This window comes from Botryllus schlosseri, chromosome 12, assembly GCF_051294905.1.
Source record: "Botryllus schlosseri isolate E-star chromosome 12, Bs_hap1, whole genome shotgun sequence".
NCBI lineage: Eukaryota > Metazoa > Chordata > Ascidiacea > Stolidobranchia > Styelidae > Botryllus > Botryllus schlosseri.
The window spans coordinates 19,331,275-19,349,205 of record NC_137247.1 but is presented as its reverse complement, the minus strand read 5'-3'; the positions used below and the strand labels follow the sequence as shown (position 1 = coordinate 19,349,205).

Here is a 17,931-nt window from a genome sequence, read left to right as displayed (position 1 = left end):
CACGCGATACAATGAAAAGCGACGGAGCAGCACGCGACACCTTAACTAACATGCGTCATTTTGGCATGCGATTTCACAACCCTGAAACTTACCCCAACCCACACCTTAACCTCGAAATCAACCCTTATATATATCCTAACCCCAAATCTCTTCCTAACCCAATTCTCAATGTAAACCTTACCATGCACTAACCACAAATGTTACCCACATGCTCAAGTGGCATATACACAATTGTTGCATGCTGAAGTGTCGCATGCTCATATGTCCACGGATTATTCGAGAACATAAAGTCGCAATCATTAATCAATCCTGGTTTTTGATACCGTGCCTGTCCAGATATGTCCAGTCACCCAGCTATATAGAGTTGATGGAGCGGGTGTATTCGAAAATTCAGTTATATATGACGATTAGAGCAAGTTTTTGTTGCACAAAAATCGCGAGAAAAATCCGGACTTAATTTTGACAAAAGTTGCAGTAAAAAGTTGCATTCAAAATTTTTGTTGAATTAGTAGGGTATGAGATACTCGAAAGGTTTCGTTGTCTAATCCAGTTCCTGCAGAGCTGTCCAATTTGTTACTTTGCCATTTCACGGACATTCTGGCAAGACCGCCAAAAATTATATCGTGCCTGTTCAGATATGTCCATTGTCCAGTCACCCAGCTATTCGATCGGGGAAGCTTAAATATTATTACAGGCGATCGGAGAGAGAGAGAGAGAGAGAGAGAAAGAAAGAGAGAGAGAGAGAAGGAGGGGGAGAGAGAGTGATCCATTATTTTGGTTATAACACAGATCATGCAATATAAAATAAGCGTATAATCTAGGAAATCAGCATACTTTACGGTTGTTAAAGTTTCATGCCCTATATATACCAAGACAGATTAAATATATATAAAAAAGACCACAAATATTTTACACTGTTTCACTGTGCTAAAATCACAATCAAACTACATGATATATGACGAAAGAATCAGTATCAAATAAAAACCCATGTAGTGTCATGCTTGGTCTACTCCCTAGGCCTAATATGCCGAGTTAATGTACAGCCTCCATGAATTTTGCTTATAAAAAGAACACTGTTTGCGTATTTACAAATTCAACAGAGAGTATGAGTTAAATTGAAGGCAATGCAGTGTGTTTGAGACTGTTGGAAAGCTGAATGGAAAAACCATATCCGTTGACATACGGTATGTAAAATAAGGATTATTCATACGGTGGTTGGATACGAAGCTCTCAATTGAACTCAGATATTATATTATTCGCTATAGTGCAGTGCTACGAATATGTGACCATGTAATGTATTTGTAAACGTGGAATTTGGCTCGATAATCCGCATTCCATAACGCGTCCTCTCCTACAGGCACTGAAAGCCAAAGAGAAACTTCACGTGTTACTCGACGGTCACGTGAGGGAGAAACGGGAAAAAGTCCGTCGTGACGTCGAAAACAACAAGTTTGCGGCAGATAGCACGGACGAGTCGATGAAAAACTCTATGCACATCGTTTTGGAATCTTTGATTATGGACGAGAAGAGGTAAGTTTTGCGCCGTTTCGACAGACATTTAAAATGCTCTGCCCGCGGAGCTACAATAGACAACTATCAAATGTTCAATTTTACCAAATTAGATTAGAATTAGAATTGTTGCTTCTCCGGTTTTTCCAAATTGGATTAGAATCAGAATTGTAGCTTCACAGGTTTTTCCAAATTAGATTAGAATTAGAATTGTAGCTTCACAGGTTTTTCCAAATTATATTAGAATTAGAATTACAGCTGCACAGTTTTTTCCAAATTAGATTAGAGTTAGAATTATACAATTGAATAATATATTCATATTGAAATAAACCCGAATATTTTCGGCTGACACTCGTCAGGGGTAATCGTCAGCAACTAGTAGAGAAATGGAAAGAACATTGTATATCAACAATCGTATCACAAAATATGACGTCACCAGCATGAAATTTCCTGAATGAGAGAGCGTTTAATGTACTATTTTTAGGTGGTACACGAACTCCTTTTGTTGACAGAGTTTTGGTTGGTGTATTTTGATAAAAGTCGACTCCAAGGCACACAAATGAAATTGTGAACGGCCTCGCCCAACGATTCGAAATCGGTCGTCTCGATAATTATTCGATTTCGAATCGTTGGGCGAGGCCGTTCACAATTCCATTTGTGTGCCTTGGAGTCGACTTTTATCCAAATACACCAACCAAAACTCTGTCAACAAAAGGAGTTCGTGTACCACCTAAAAATAGTACATTGAACGCTCTCTCATTCATGAAATTTCATGCTGGTGACGTCATATTTTGTGATACGATTGTTGATATACAATGTTCTTTCCATTTCTCTACTAGTTGCTGACGATTACCCCTGACGAGTGTCAGCCGAAAATATTCGGGTTTATTTCAATATGAATATATTATTCAATTGTATATTGAAGTTCTGTACCTCCAAGAAGCTCTTCAAGTTAGAATTATAGCTACACAGCTTTTTCCAAATTAGATTGGAATTGGAAATACCGAATTCACGAAAACTTGGAAATTGCATCAAGTTGCGAATCGGCATGAAGTGCAACAAAAATCAGGTTCAGTTCATAAGTAATCAGAATTCGTTCTCATAAACACGAGAACAGCCAATGTCTGTACACCAAGATTGGCTCGTTTCGCATGATGCAGTTTTCCTGCAGCGTCTTCACAAACACCACAAATTAGATTAGAATTAGATTTATAGCAAAGAAACATTTCAAAAATTAGATTAGAAATATACTACCGGCGTTTCGTTCTAATTAGTCTAATTATACAATTGGAATTATCTAGTTTTTCAAGTCTGTGTGACCGGTTAATTCGAGGTAATTGAAGATTGACACGTGGAATTTCCACACATCGCAATATCAAATATTATTAATCGGGCTCTGTGACCAAATGCAGCCAAAGCTGATGCAGTGATGCTACAAGAGGGATGGAACAGGGGTCGCGAACTCAAAACGGGTCGCGGGCCACTTTTCAAATTTCGTAGACTTCGCCGGCCGCAATATCGAGACAAAATAGGCCGCACGTTTACGTCAGTACAGCGCTGTGCTCTCTGACATGGGCGACGGGTATGCTCACCACAAAAGAAGAAATGCACTATTAAAGAAATAAAATGCAACAAAAAATATCATGATCATAAATTTCATTTTATATTGAACTATGGGCTGCGCACGATACCTGATGACGATTTGCAGCGACTAAGAAATCGATATTAGTGATAGCGAGACACGGTACTAGCTGACATACTATCTCCTTGTAAAGCTTGATCTTGTGGATAAGCCCTAAGCCGACTTTTAAGTGTCTCGGTCTTGACAATGCTTGGGTGTCCAGCCCACTCATACCAGCCGATTCTCCCTCGATGGAATGCTGTTGCCATCGCCGAAACCGTTTCAGCTAATGAGGAATAGTGATGTACGGCACAGGAGAATAGCTAATTTTCCAGCAACCACAACAATATTTTGAAACCGAAATCAATTTTAGCATTTCAAAATGCCTTACTCGGCGGGTTCTTCCGAAATTTCAAATCAGGTAGGTTCTAAAGCAGACGTTACATCGCGGAAGTGACGAATTTTGGCGGGTCATAAGGTCATCGCGCATGTGAGCGCTTCGACATGATGAATCTCAACTTCAATATAGTAGACTTGGCACTGTACGACTGAAACACGATGGCATTATTCCTTAGAAAAGCATCTTGTCTTATGTTCCCAGATTTCATTTTTAATTCTTTTGGATTATTGTGAATCCCTCTTTTAAGGACTGACTAGGTTTGTTCTCGTTTTTGTTTGGATACTGTGCTCGAATAGTTGCAACGTCAAATTGTTTTCGGCTGCCAACGTTTAATAGGTGGTGTTGTAATAAAAAAAAACAAGGGTCATGTTTTAAACATGTCTGTTTCAAATTGATTCGATTCCAAATCAAACATTAGGCTTCGAGTCGAATCGAATATTCGAGTGTCACTCATTATGACGTCATAACATTATGAAAGATGTGGAAAATTCAGATATACCTTTATACGCCACCGCAAAGAATATAATGCCAGTTGTACATGACATTAAAGATGATTCGTTATTTTCTCTAACCGCACATATTTAATTGCACTTTGTGACAATGTTGTGGGCTGATCACGAATTCACATATATGTGATTTTCACTAACGCATGGAGCTTTGTATTAGACCAGGGACGTCAAACTCAACTTGTGTCGCGGGCCGGACCAGTCAAATGGATCCAAACCGTCACTTCCATATCCATACCCTTCCCCTTCCTACCAAACCTATACACATAATCGTACGTAAGAGCTCTATCGTAGCCACACCTTTATTCGCAAGCAATGGAATTGGCCGAAATACGATGGTTGGTCGATTGAATACATTATAAATCGCTAAATCAGTGGTCCTAGTGGAAATATAAATTGGCATATTTCTATATACAGCGGTGCCCCCAATGATTCTCTGTGAACTGTTATATTACCTAGGTAACCTGCATATAATTGTTTCTCATTGGCGTTTTTGTGAATAACTAGGTGGTCCATTTTCTCCATAAAACAATGAATTCAGTATGCCCTTTTTTACGCTTCGGATTTTGTTGTCAATTTCACCGATTTGTTCCTAATGGTGACTAGAGTGAAACGGCAACCCTACCGTCGGGTGGTTTTGTGTCACATTTTCGTCAACACCAATGGATTGTGGGTTCGGGTCTGTCCGAGGTCGACACCAGAATTCCTACCGAAGTGTCATTTGTGACCATCCCAAACCGCGACCTCAATTTCTCGCTGATTCACCAGGAAACAAAATGGCCGACAAGAAATGGAATCCGGCGAAGAGGCGAAACCCGAGCCCGACACGGATCTATCCGACACCGAGCTGAAAGAGACGACGACAGAAATGCTCTTCGCCGGATATCAAACGGTGGCCAGCTCCGCCACGTCTGCCGTCATCAATCTCATCAAGCATCCCGAGTGCTTCCGCAAAGTCGAAGAGGAAATGCGAGAATTCGGCTTGATGAGCGACGAATCGAACAATCCAGACAGTTATTCGAACGAACAAGTCAAGAGCGATATCAATTGTAACCCGACAACGGAGGGGGCTGGTGATTTCACGGAATGCCTGCCCGGCGATGATGTAACTTTGGAAAAGCTTTCCAGAATGCCCTATCTCGAGCAGCTTATGAAAGAGACCCTGCGTATCAATCCGCCAATTCTCGGCGGTTACAGAAAGGCCATGAAGACTTTTCAACTCGGGGTAGGTGCGCAATGTTCATGGTTGATTCTAAACTATAGACGAGAAGAGTGTATCGTCAAACCCAAAAGGTTGCACAGTACATGAAAACAGTACCGTCCTCAGAAATATTACGCGGTTATAAATCAAACAATCGAATTGACGCTTGGCAAATTAGCATAAGCAGTAAGCACAAATATCTAAGCACTATCTCCTCGTGAAGCTTGATATTGTGGGGAAAGCCCCAAGTCGTTTTCTGAACGTCTCGGTCTTGGCAGTGTCTGTGCCATTACACGTCAAGGCAATATGCCAATTCATATCAGCTAATTCTTCCTCCGTCGATTGCTATTTCTGAAGCCGTATCAGATAGTGAGGAATAGTGATTAGTGATCATGTTTTGAACGACAACAACAACATTTTTCAACATTTCAAAATGCTCTACTTAGCGTTCTTCCGAAATCTTAAATCCGTTCGGGGGCCGCGTGTTGGTGACCCCTGCACTTTTCGTCGTTTGTGGTGAATCGTGATTCCGGTGCTCTGTTGTGTGATGTTCCTGCAGCATTTCTAGCGCAGGGACATAACTACCGATAGTGACGTAGCTAGGGGGTTTGTTTTGGGGGTCGAAACCCTCCCAGTTCAAACTAGAAACCTTTCGAAATGCCCATTCTACCTCCAATACTTCTTAGTTCTAGTTAGTCGCTGATTTCTAAAGGACGTTAGTTCTAGTTATGCATTTGAAAAATCCATTAGTTTGTACATGTTTGGTCGTAAACCAACCTTCGTAAAATTAAGTGTATAGGCTCAGATTAACAAAATTCTGCAGGTCCGCTATTTTTGACTGTGGTCATTTACCTGGACTGGATCGCGGCATGCATTGCATTAGTTTGCGGTGATCTGAACTATATGCAGAGCCCATTTATAGGGGAGTGATGTCCGACTACAATGCGCAACGCGCATGTTTTCGCCATCGGCTACTGATTGAGCAAACGAAAATGATGAAAGTATCACGTTTCGCTATTCGGGAATTTTACTGCATTCTTAGTCGAATACCAAGTAACGCGGTATTTTTGTCTAAAAATTCCTTCGAGTATGCAATTGTGACTAGCTAAGATATGCCCTAGATATTTGTTGAGTTCTTGTAGTAAATTGTTTACATATATAACATCTATATGCTCTGACTATTTGTGTAATTTATGGGTGAATTATTATATTGCGCACAAGCTTCACCCGTAAGCTGTAGCAATCAGTCGTTGTTATCGTTCTTTAGCCACGTTAGATTTTATCCGGGATTCGTATAAGAGCGGGTTACTATGTTCCAATCGCGTCCCAAATTCGAGCATGAAATTCAAGCCCCTATCTAATTCCTGATTTTAATTTGTACCATACCCAATGCCCATATCCAGTGTCACATCTGACGACACTACCGAAAGTCACATAAAAAATTTAAATTACCGGTACTGCAATGCAAATCTAGCGAAGCAAAATTTAACAATAGAAAACCATTCAAATTCATGCTCATTGCTCATGCCCACTCATGATTATTATTAATATGAGGCATGGTTTCCAAGAAGTGCCGTGTTGCAATGTAGCAACATAGAAAATATCACGGGCATCTCTGAAGCAATTGCTTTGCTGTACGAAAGAAATTATGGTGTTAATCGAATACGCGTGATCACGAGAAGTGGGCGTGTGTCGGAACGCCTACATTTTGTGCCTGGTTCTACTGATATGCGTAATTGCATAATGCATACCCAATTACCCATCTCGTGCATATTTCTCATCAATTGGTTGCAGCGTTATGCGTAACCGTCTTGACTCTTGACAAGCGGCTAATGCGCTATACCTGCTGACAGCGAGGTAAATGCAAGCAGATCGAGTAATAGAGTTCACCGAAAGATGAAAAGTTCACATTCAATTTGACAATCATCGATGCATGATTTAACACCTGGCACTTATAAATGGTCTCATCTCGATCGGTACGCTACATCTCCAATGACGTGGCAGGCATTCGAATTCGATAGTCTGGTTCAATTGATGATATTGTGATGATTTTAGAAATGCTTCATAACTTGATTATCCTGTGACTGTTACATTCAGGCATTTCATGTGTGTTACGAAACCGGTTTTGTCTTGACCTGTAAGTCTTTTTTAATTAGATTCATACCATATAATATTATTCATAGCCTAAACTTTCTGTGTGACTTGTCGGTGATTCTTCATCACTCGTGATATGCTCCGATATGCATCTGCTTCGCAATAGTCGTTCTATAAGCCGTAAGAGCAACCCTTCCGATTCACAAGTTACTCGTATAAATTCGGCAAAATTTCGAAATGACTATTTTTGAGGCAAAACCAGTATGGTAGTGGTTTCGTACCTCCCCTGTTCAACACATATGTTAATATGTTATTGTACAGCGCCCAACATAGAGTGTTCATCGTTTCTTATTTATCTCTCTTTTATATTTTTACTGGTTACTATACTTTTTAAACGGTCCGTGGACATATGAACAATGAACATGCAACACTTCAGCATGCGATAATTGGGCACGCGACACTTGAGCATGTGGGTGATACTGGGGGTTGGGACCGGACTGGGTTACGGCTAAGTTTGGTGTTAGGATCGATATAAGGGTTGATTTCGGGGTTATGGCGGGTTAGGGTAAGTTTTGAGGTTTTGAAACCACATGCCAAAGCGACGCATGCTGATCCGTCGTTTTTCAATGTGTCGCTCGTTCATATGTCGGGCAACATTTTTAAAGTATCCAAGATACCTCGTATATGCATCAATATAAAGACGTGCTAGGCACTTTATAGCGCGGTCATCACTTTGTCACAATGCTGTTGGAGATAGAATTGGCATTGCAGAAGGGCGGGTTTCGATTTCGAATCTCAACCTCCATGCGTACGCCACTGCACATGGCTCACAACCACAACAGTCGCAATTCGACTAGTGATCGCGTATCTGCGACCAATGATGATGACCAGGACGGGCGTATCATCATAAATCATATGCATGAAGTAACCGTGCATCTTGGCCTCCAGGGTGTTCCATGGAAAACCAGTTAAGAACCGCCGCACTAAGTGACTCATAATACCCAACTCTATATTTCTTATCGGGTCGGCAATGGCGTGTTGGGCCTGATGTCAATGAGTTTGCTGATTTCGCAGTAATTATGTTCTTGTTCAGAAATACAGAGTTCCGAAAGGATGGACCATCATTTATAACATCCGAGACACTCACGAAGCGGAATGGGAAGACGACAGAGACTTCAATCCTGATCGATTTGCAAATGACAAATGCAAAGCAGACAGAGACTTGAAATACAGGTAATGGCGATACACGATGCGTTTCTTTATATGGTGCTAACGACATGAATGACGCGTAAATTCACGAATAAGATCGGCAATCGCCGCAGATTTTCATACAGTAAACTGAAAGTGTAACGCTACAACATCAAGTCAATGCAATGTGTCTGTGATTTAGGCTATAATTACTCACTGCGTAGCACCGTTACATCGAATATGTGTTGTAATCAAATCGAATCTTAACTTATCTCCATAGTGGTATTTATTACCGAAAATTGAAACCACTCATTGCTGATTTCCAAGAACAAGAAAGTCAAAGATTTTGCATAGACAACGCAGCGCCGCCAGCATATATTGGTTTGGCGTTTTAAAACCCAATGCGATTCGCTGGAATAGCAGATCTCCAATTAAAGACAAAGATTCGAGAACTCGAATCCAACTGGAGTATTCATTGAAATGATTCGATTCATGAATAGTCTCGTGACCGAGGCCACGATAACCTAGGGCAGGGGTGGGCAAACTTTTGAGCTCGCGGGCCGCATTCAACATCTGAATCCATTCGCGGGCCGCACTATATAAAATTGGGATTATTAACCAAAACACAATATTGATATTTGATTATATAGTGAGGACATGATTTAATATACGTAAGTGCTTATTTAAAACAAGCCAAACATTGCGTTGATGATATTGTACACGCGTCAGAAACATGTAGTGGCGAGATTTCATAGGCTGGCGGACCTCAATAACCAAATTGTCAAAACTATAGAGATGAGATGAAAGTCGGTTGGCCCGATTCTTAGAACATGATTGAAATTTAAATCTGTGAGCAGCGATCTGTACATAGATTTACTAATTCCACTTTTGGTTCAGTTCCAGGACACACAATGCTGACATCATCATAACCATGTTAGCTTCAAACACGCTTCTACTATGTGTAGATAAAATATAAATACCCCAATTCTACGCATACAAACGAATCTACCTAAGACACGCCCGAATCGTTTTTATGAGCACAACACTGAAATAATTAAAAATGGAGTGGTCAATCTGAAATCCCACTCGTGCTCCAAATTATGTCAATCTCGTTGCAGCTATCCCGCTGTGATATTAAGTATTTACCTTAGATCAGTGATTCTCAAACTTTTTAAGACACGCCCCCCCCTTATGATGGTAAAAGATTTCGCGCCCCCTTATCGTCATATCACAAAACGCAACCAGGATGCTAGCAAACCTAACGGATAGTTTGATGGCATGGAAGGTTGCGACTGTGGATGAGAGATTTTTAATATATGTAATTCAGACTGAATGCAGAGCAAAAACTTTGAATTCGATGTAAATCGCGCGGAGCGCGAAAATTTTTCAGTTACGCTCAGCTTCGCGTCCCCCTTCAGATGCTTTCACGCCCCCAAGGGGAGCGAGCCCACCAGTTTGAGAACCACTGTCTTAGAATTATCATGGTGAAATATACTAAGAAATAGTTAATCAAGTCCCTGCATTAATTCGATTTTTAGTACGCATTTTATCAATATTAAAAGAAAAGTTTCTTTAGACTCTCGCGGGCCGCACAGAACGGTGTTGCGGGCCGCATGCGGCCCGCGGGCCGTAGTTTGCCCACCCCTGACCTAGGGTAACCATATTTTGGAAATGTGAAAATAGGACACTTTTTTAAAATTTTCTAACTTACAATTCTGGACTAAAATCCAGGCCATAGATGTTGCCTAGCATTATAAGTTTTAACTAATGATTTCATTAGCCCGCGGTATACTTATATCATGACTTTCACCCTTTGCCCCCACTCTTAGCCAGCATAGGGAAGAATACCATGCTCTGTTTACGGTCAAATGGTACTAATCCGTAGATGCGAACAAAACTCAGGTTTTCAATGATTGAATAACGGACAAAACCACTATATGATGAGGTATATACCAACTAGTGCGGAGCATGGACCATAGACGCATTGGATATCCGGCCGGATTTTTTTCAATTTAGGCCGGACCTGATCGGTTCCGGATCAGTACTTTTTTTATACGGCCGGAGCCGGATCAGTACTTTTTTGATACAGCCAGAGTCTTTATTGCGAAGCATGATTTTTGTAACTAAATAACTACCAACCAACCAACCACACGCTACTAACTGCGAGCTAAAGTAAAGTGCGAAAATAAACGAGCCATATTTATAAATTCACGGAACCACCGTACCGTTTAGGGCCGGACTTTTTCATTTATGGCCGGAGCCGGATCAGTACTTTTTCCTGATACGGCCGGATCAGAGAATTTGTCGATCCGCTCCGCACTAATATTAAATTATGCCTAACGAAAGCTGAACACCTGTTATCAGCTTGTAGCATAAGATAAATGTAATGTAACTTGCGGCTACCAGAATATATACTATAGTTTTAATGTGTGGCTAATGTTAACAAGCTAAAGCCCATAAAAATGGAGTAATCCGTCTACCGGTAGCAGCAGTGGATTCTATTGACATCGTCACTCGCGGATCACTGATCGCGTACGAACTAGTTGAATCATTGTCTGGAGTCCAAAGTTGCCAAGTGTAATTAGATGTACTATTTGGCGTTAAACTGATATGTTAAAGGAATTTGGAGTGTTACTTGCCAACTATTTTGTAGGTTAGCGAAGGCCCTGCTCCCGAGTTAAATTTTCCCGTGCGATAGTCGTGTGTGGTGTGTGCAACGCAGACAATGTAAACCGCTAAAGCATTGCTGTAATCAAGTGTGAACAATCTGAACATGTAGAGACTTTAGATATGTACGGCAACAAAATTTTAGCCGTGTGCTCTGATGAAACTGTTGATAACGACCCAAGCCTTAATCGATTCGTCAAACAAAAATATATGCTTCGCTTTGTGGTTCGGCTAATAACTGTTATATCATTTCCCCGTGAGTTAAGAAGTTCGTCTGTAACCGCTAATTTTCTCGTCGACACATATTTTGTATGCACGTTACAGTTCAAACTTGTAACCGTTGGTTTTCGTTCCAAATTGGTCTGTACGCCCCGCCCTGACTAATTTCTACATTACATGGTAATCTCTAAGTGCTTGACATTCGGTTCACCTTTCAATCGACTTAGCAATGCTAAGCACGCGTCTGCAATTCCATTCAACTTACTGTATGTATGTACACGTATGTTAGTTCAGGTATACTTCGCACACTGTTCTAGTTCTATAACTGTACTTTGTAGACCAGGGGTCGCCAACTCAAAATAGGTCGCGGGCCACTTTTCCAAATTCCTGGAGGCCGCGGGCCGCATGACATCAATATCGATATAAAAGTAGGCAACGCAGTTCAACAACCACGTCTGATAACTCTACGTTATTACAACGCTGTGCTTTCTAACATAGGCGACGGTTATAGTCACCACAAAAGAACTAATATTTTATTGAACAAACACAAATACAACAAAAGGTATCATGATCATCAATGTCATTATATTTTGGACTATGAGCTGTACACGATACCTGACAATGACAACACTCTTGAGCCGCTAAAACAGGGGTGGCCAACATTTTTGTAATTCACGGCCGCATTTCGCGTACTCATGTAGCCTGCGGCCGCATACCGGTGGTTAGTCGTGATAAACTAGCTGGGGCCAAATACCCACGTTATCATGTCCATGTCCATTGCCGGTACACTCCGAACTAATCTATATGCACATATCGGCTTACTATGCGCACCAAATCGTTAGTAGTTACGTTGTAAATAGCCACAGAGAACCAATCTGTGGTCGCGCGAAGCGCGAAAAATTTTCCATGTTCATGAGTGAATTTCGTCAATAAATATTAGTATAGTTTCACATATTACTATAAAATATTTATCCTTTCTCGGCCAATGTGATCAGATTCCCAGATACAGCTGATGCAGGGGGTATCTGCGAAAACTTAGGGTTGCTATTACAAGTGTCGACAGCCGCATAATTTTCCTTCTACTGCTGCAGATTGGCCACCCATGGATTGAAGAATCAATATTGGGGTTAGCTATACACGGTAGGCCTACTTGCTAGACAACTATCTCCTCGTAAAGCATTGTCTTTTGGAGCGCCCGAAGTCGTTTTGCAGGCGTCTCGGTCTTGGCAGTGGTGGGCCATTGCACGTCAAGGCAATATGCCCATTCGTACCAGCAAATTCTTCATCCATGGAATGATATTACCATGCCGAAGCCGTATCAACTAGTGAGTAATAGTGATAGTGGGCACATAGAATGGCTCGCTTTGAAAAACAGCAACATTATGTTTCAACTGAAATCAATTCTAGCGTTTCAACATGATTTACTAAGCGTTTTTCTGAATTTTTTTTCAAATCAGGTCGCGGGCCGCAAAATAGGACCTCGCGGGCCGCGTGTTGGAGACCCCTGTTGTAGACTAACTCCCGACATCGCAATTGAGTTTAATATGATAACATGTTGCCATGTATCAATAATTGTACGCAAAATGTTCGGTATGCTTATCACCGTGAAAGAAATACACTATGTGTAGGTAGGCAGCGAATGGTGCTAGCAATATGACGTCACGTGACTTCATAGGTTCGCGTTCACATAGAACCTTTAAAAAGGTTCGCGAACACACGAATCAGAACCTTTCAGGGGCTCACACCATCTCTAGTGTGCAGACTCAGACAACTAGATAATTTTAATAGTCCAATTCTAATCTAATTTGTGAAATTATTATTTGCTCTAATTCTAATCTAATTTCTGGTATTTTTGTAAATGCTACACGAGAACGGTATAGTGCGAAACGAGCCAAGCTTGCTGTGGAGTCATTTGCTATGGTCATGCTCATAAGAATGAACCATGTTTCGTATCAACGGAACTGGATTCAATGTCCAAGTTTTCGCGAATTCAGTAATTGTAATTTTAATCTAATTTGTGTAGCTATAATTCTAATTTTAATCCAATTTAGATATAACTGTGCACTGTGCAACGCTCACTCTAATTCTGCTCTACATCGGGAAAAAAATTGTAGCTGTAATTCTAGTTCCAATCTAACGTGGAAAAGCTGTAAATTTTGTAATTGTTTCAAGTCCGATGGATGGTGTGGGTTTTGATAGTGTCATATATGCGCATGAAGTCGAGCTATCACCGAGCTCCGGTTCCAACGCAGTATTTATATGCATTCGAGGGAGTTGAAAAGTATCTATCACCACGCGCATCGCTCTAGTCAGTACGAGTGCTCGATTCGTTTCGCCCATTTCTACGCGGGACTGAAGCGAATTCCAAATGTCGAATAGAAGATTGGTTTCGACCCTGCCATTTTAACCGAAGTAAATTGAAAAAACGCCAAACACGTTCATTGAATACACAACGCCATTTAAGAAGATTAGTTGAGCAATTACGGGTATGCTCATCCGTAACCACTTTGTGTCGAATCAACAATGCTTGAGTTTATGGATAACTAAAAAAAGGTACTCAAAGTCACCACCATAACCAACCATTCATTAACCATGCCGCTGACTGTGTTCTACAATTATAGAATTGAATTGCCACGTTCGTGAAACCTAGGAAATCGAGTTGTAAAAGTATCAGTAAAATCACGAACCACGCTTCCAAATCTCGAATGTAATCTTCAATGTAATTATCAATGGACAATACGCCGAAATACGAACATAACTTTCATATTCCAGCCTCTGAAAATTGTGATTTTTGAATAGAAATCACACTGTGTAGTGGAATCTGCAAAATTCGTGACCCGTATTGAGAGTTCACCGGAAACACATCCTGATATTTGTAAATAACTCCAATTAACTAACCGATTGATCGCATGTGACAAGCCACTCGAAAGCAGGTATGACGCACGGACTATTTCGATCGCTGTACCATTCATTTAATCTTGGCGATATCACACGAAAATTTACCTACAATGGGATATCACTACCGCGAATACGACTGGCGTATACTTGGTTGCACTACACTTGTAGCACATGAAACGTAGACTGAAGCGTATTCCTGTAAGCGATCGATGTAGCCTCTAAATCCGACAACATTGTAAAATAGTAAACCAAAATCCTGTTTCAATGGGGCTTCATTGCCATGCTATGGTTGCGCCATGTCCTCCGAACATGAGATCTCTTTATGAAACGCGAACGTAATAATGCAACCTATTGAAGTGTCGGGTATTCATTGCTCAAAATCATGTTCGTTCGTGCTGTAATTGCTTCGTGCAGCAACCAATTTATCTATTTTATTGATCACGATCAGTTCAATACGCGATGGATATTTGCGAACGATTGTGTCATAGTACCTGCATCGTAGTCGGATTCGTTAGATTGAAATGAGTGAGTTCTTCATCATTTGTAATCTCGATTATACTGCATCTTGTAAAATTTCTTCGATCTAACATTATTTTCACGTAGTTAGGAAGTGTGTGCCAAATTTTAGCACCTCGAGATGTGATTTAATAATAATGTACTGAACATCAGAGTATGTGTGCGAAATTAAAGGAGTTTAGCAAAACCATTAGTAATAGACTATTTCGAAATAATAGATCGGCAAGTGTGTACAATGATTTGTTTAGTAGTTAAATTTTTACGTGTTGCTGCAATAATCCGTTGCATTATCCCAATATTTACTGAGCACGTCAATGATATCATAAGATATATATGAACACATTGAAAATTTGATATCTATGGAATGTGTTTGATGTCGTGTGGTATTCCGTCAATCATAATAAGTGAAGTGCATTATTTAATAATATGATGTAAATTCATAATCACTATATTTGAGTCGGTCTTGGAGCGTATGAACTAGAGCCAACACACACCAGCACGTATTCGTCAGATCTCATTATCGGTGCGTTATAACTATCCAGCTAAATCTATGTATGTGTATTACACGGTCTTATCACACTATTGAATTGTCAGCATTTTGGTGACTTCCAGTGGCGCAGCCAGAAAAAAAAACTCGTGAGTCGTGGAAACTGTCAACAATAAATTAAATGTTCGTAATGGAAACAACGTCACAATGCCCCAAATACCGAATTCAGGTGGGGTTTATAGTGACTCCTGCTCCTGACCGATCATGGTAGATTCGAAACGACCATCACCACGAGAGTTGGGTGTGCTATAAGTCGACAGGTCTGGAATCGTAATAACGAATATCGTCTTGATTTAAATGATCATAGTAGTCGAAGAACCATGAGCACTAAAAACAACAACAACAACAATATAAACAAAAACATACACTTTTCCCAGGTCCTAGACAAAAGTAAACATTGCACGTTAAAAACTTCGGTTAGTTCGGACACAGGGTCGTAATTCTTATTATTAGGTTATGAGACAGTAAACAGCCTTTCGTTAGTTTTAACACAATGCTTTGGTGAAACAAAGTCAATCCATCCACTAACAAGCGAAAATGAAATCATATAAGACCGTTTCAGCCTTATAGTCGCGTTTATTGCCGTACAATTGCGTCCATCTTGTAGAACAGAATGGTACAGCATAGTTTTATGTCTAGCTAAAGATTTTTGTTTTTAATTTCCCACTGTTTTGTGGAGTACTTTTATCAGGTTCAAAATGTCTTCCGCGCTCTTGAAGAATTATTGTTACAGTTTACCCTACATGTGTGTTTTCACTGTAATATAGTACATAGTATATGGTAATTCCTGAATTGCTTGGTATCGAATACAGCACTGTACAATACGACTAACCTGAATGTATAACTCACGTGTGTTAATGCGACCAGTGCCGATTACGCAGTATAGCTCAGCTGTAATTCATTAAATACGCAACATAAATGAATTTTCAATGCGCTGTCAGCCAAAAGTGGGCGGAGCCAACGCGTCCGGATTAAGCAAAGTCGACTGTACACGGAGATGGTAATAATATAAAAAATAATCTTTCTCAGGTGGATTCCGTTCGGTGGAGGACCACGGATTTGCGTCGGCCGGGAATTCGCGAGGATGCAATTCAAACTGTTTATCATCGAATTCGTTCGGACGTTCCGCAAGGTCGAATTCGCCGACGGGAAGCCCCCGAAAATGTTCGCTATCCCATTTCTTCATCCGACCAACGGCCTGCCGGTCAAACTCACGGCGAGACACGCGGCGACTGAAGAAAGGAAAAAGAATCAATGACCATATCGCTAATAAACGTATCCTAAGGTCCAACAGAGACAGTAAATTATTTAAGTTATTTTCTTTAAACTGTTTTCTCATGATCACAGCGTGAAAACGCGTTTTGCAGTTTACGGAGCCGAGCGAGTTGGGTGCGATGTGAAATGTTCACGGTTTCAGTATTCGACACCGATTTTTCTGTAATCGTAAAGATATATTTTGTGTATATATACCTCAAAAGGCTTTGAACCACATCCAACCTCGCTGCTGGCCTCAACACACAGCGAACTCAAACTCTCGATCGGTGCCGCCTGGCGACTGAACTTGGATAACTATAAAATTTTCAGTGTATCCAAATTTGATTAGAAATATAATAACAACTACACATTTTTCAAACTTAGATTAGAATTAGAATTACTGAATTCACAAAATCTCGGAAATTGTAATAAAATCCGAAAGAAGTACAAAATCAAGTTCATTTCCTAGCGAATCAGAGTTAATTCCCGTCAGCACCATATTGGCTAATGCGTGTACCTCAAGCTGGGCTCATTTCGCACAAAACATTTCTCCTGTAGCATTTTCAAGAAAACCACAAATTCGATCAGAATTAAGATTGTAGTATATAAAAATTTCACAAATTAGATTTGAGTTAGATTATAGCATTTCGCTCTAATTAGTCAAATTACACAACTAGAAATATTTAGTTGTCCAAGTCTGCTGGTCAGTGGCCAGTGGCCATCGCCCACAAATATTCCTTCAAAACATTTGCTCCTACTATCGGCTACGAATTGCAAATAACAATCATCCGTAGATGGCGCTGGCGGGCGTCGTTAACTTTTGCGAATATAATCTACTTCCACCCAAGCAACATTGTGCTTGGTTTTCCAATATTGTGAATTTTACTATGTATTGGCGTTGTCGTCTTCCTGCGATAAAGTATGCGTTCCATTTTAAATTTACCTATAGTTGTGCCTTTTAAATTGTACTTTGTTTAATGACTTCAACCAATAAATAGTCGTTTCCGATGTCACGCTGTCTGGTACATATTCTGGTTTAATGTCTCGCCCACCGATTATGTTTGGGGATTACGAATATTTGAAGCAGTATTAATACGTAGATTCAGCTAGGGCAGGGGTGGGCAACATACGGCCCGCGGGCCGGATCCGGCCCGCAACGGCATTTTGTCCGGCCCGCGGACAGATTTTCGTCTTACATGAGAATATGGCCCGCGGCCCACCAGTCTCCCGAGATTTCCCACAACTTGTTTACTACGTCAAATTTTAGTGACTGTGTGTTATTATATCCTGATGTGCCCACTGCGAAGCGTG

The 17,931-nt window shown here is 40.6% G+C and overlaps 1 protein-coding gene across 1 annotated transcript in view; it reads left to right on the top strand.

Annotated features, from left to right (window-relative positions):
- LOC145451588 (cytochrome P450 26B1-like) overlaps window positions 1-17,633 on the top strand; it is a 32,804-nt gene extending 15,171 nt beyond the window's left edge. Inside the window, exons 5-8 of the mRNA XM_080329798.1 lie at window positions 1,358-1,530; window positions 4,805-5,261; window positions 8,425-8,564; window positions 16,396-17,633. Of these exons, the coding sequence (XP_080185924.1) occupies window positions 1,358-1,530; window positions 4,805-5,261; window positions 8,425-8,564; window positions 16,396-16,624 (999 nt within the window). The 3' untranslated portion in view covers window positions 16,625-17,633. The remainder of the gene's footprint in view (window positions 1-1,357; window positions 1,531-4,804; window positions 5,262-8,424; window positions 8,565-16,395) is intronic.
- Window positions 17,634-17,931: the final 298 nt, after the last annotated feature.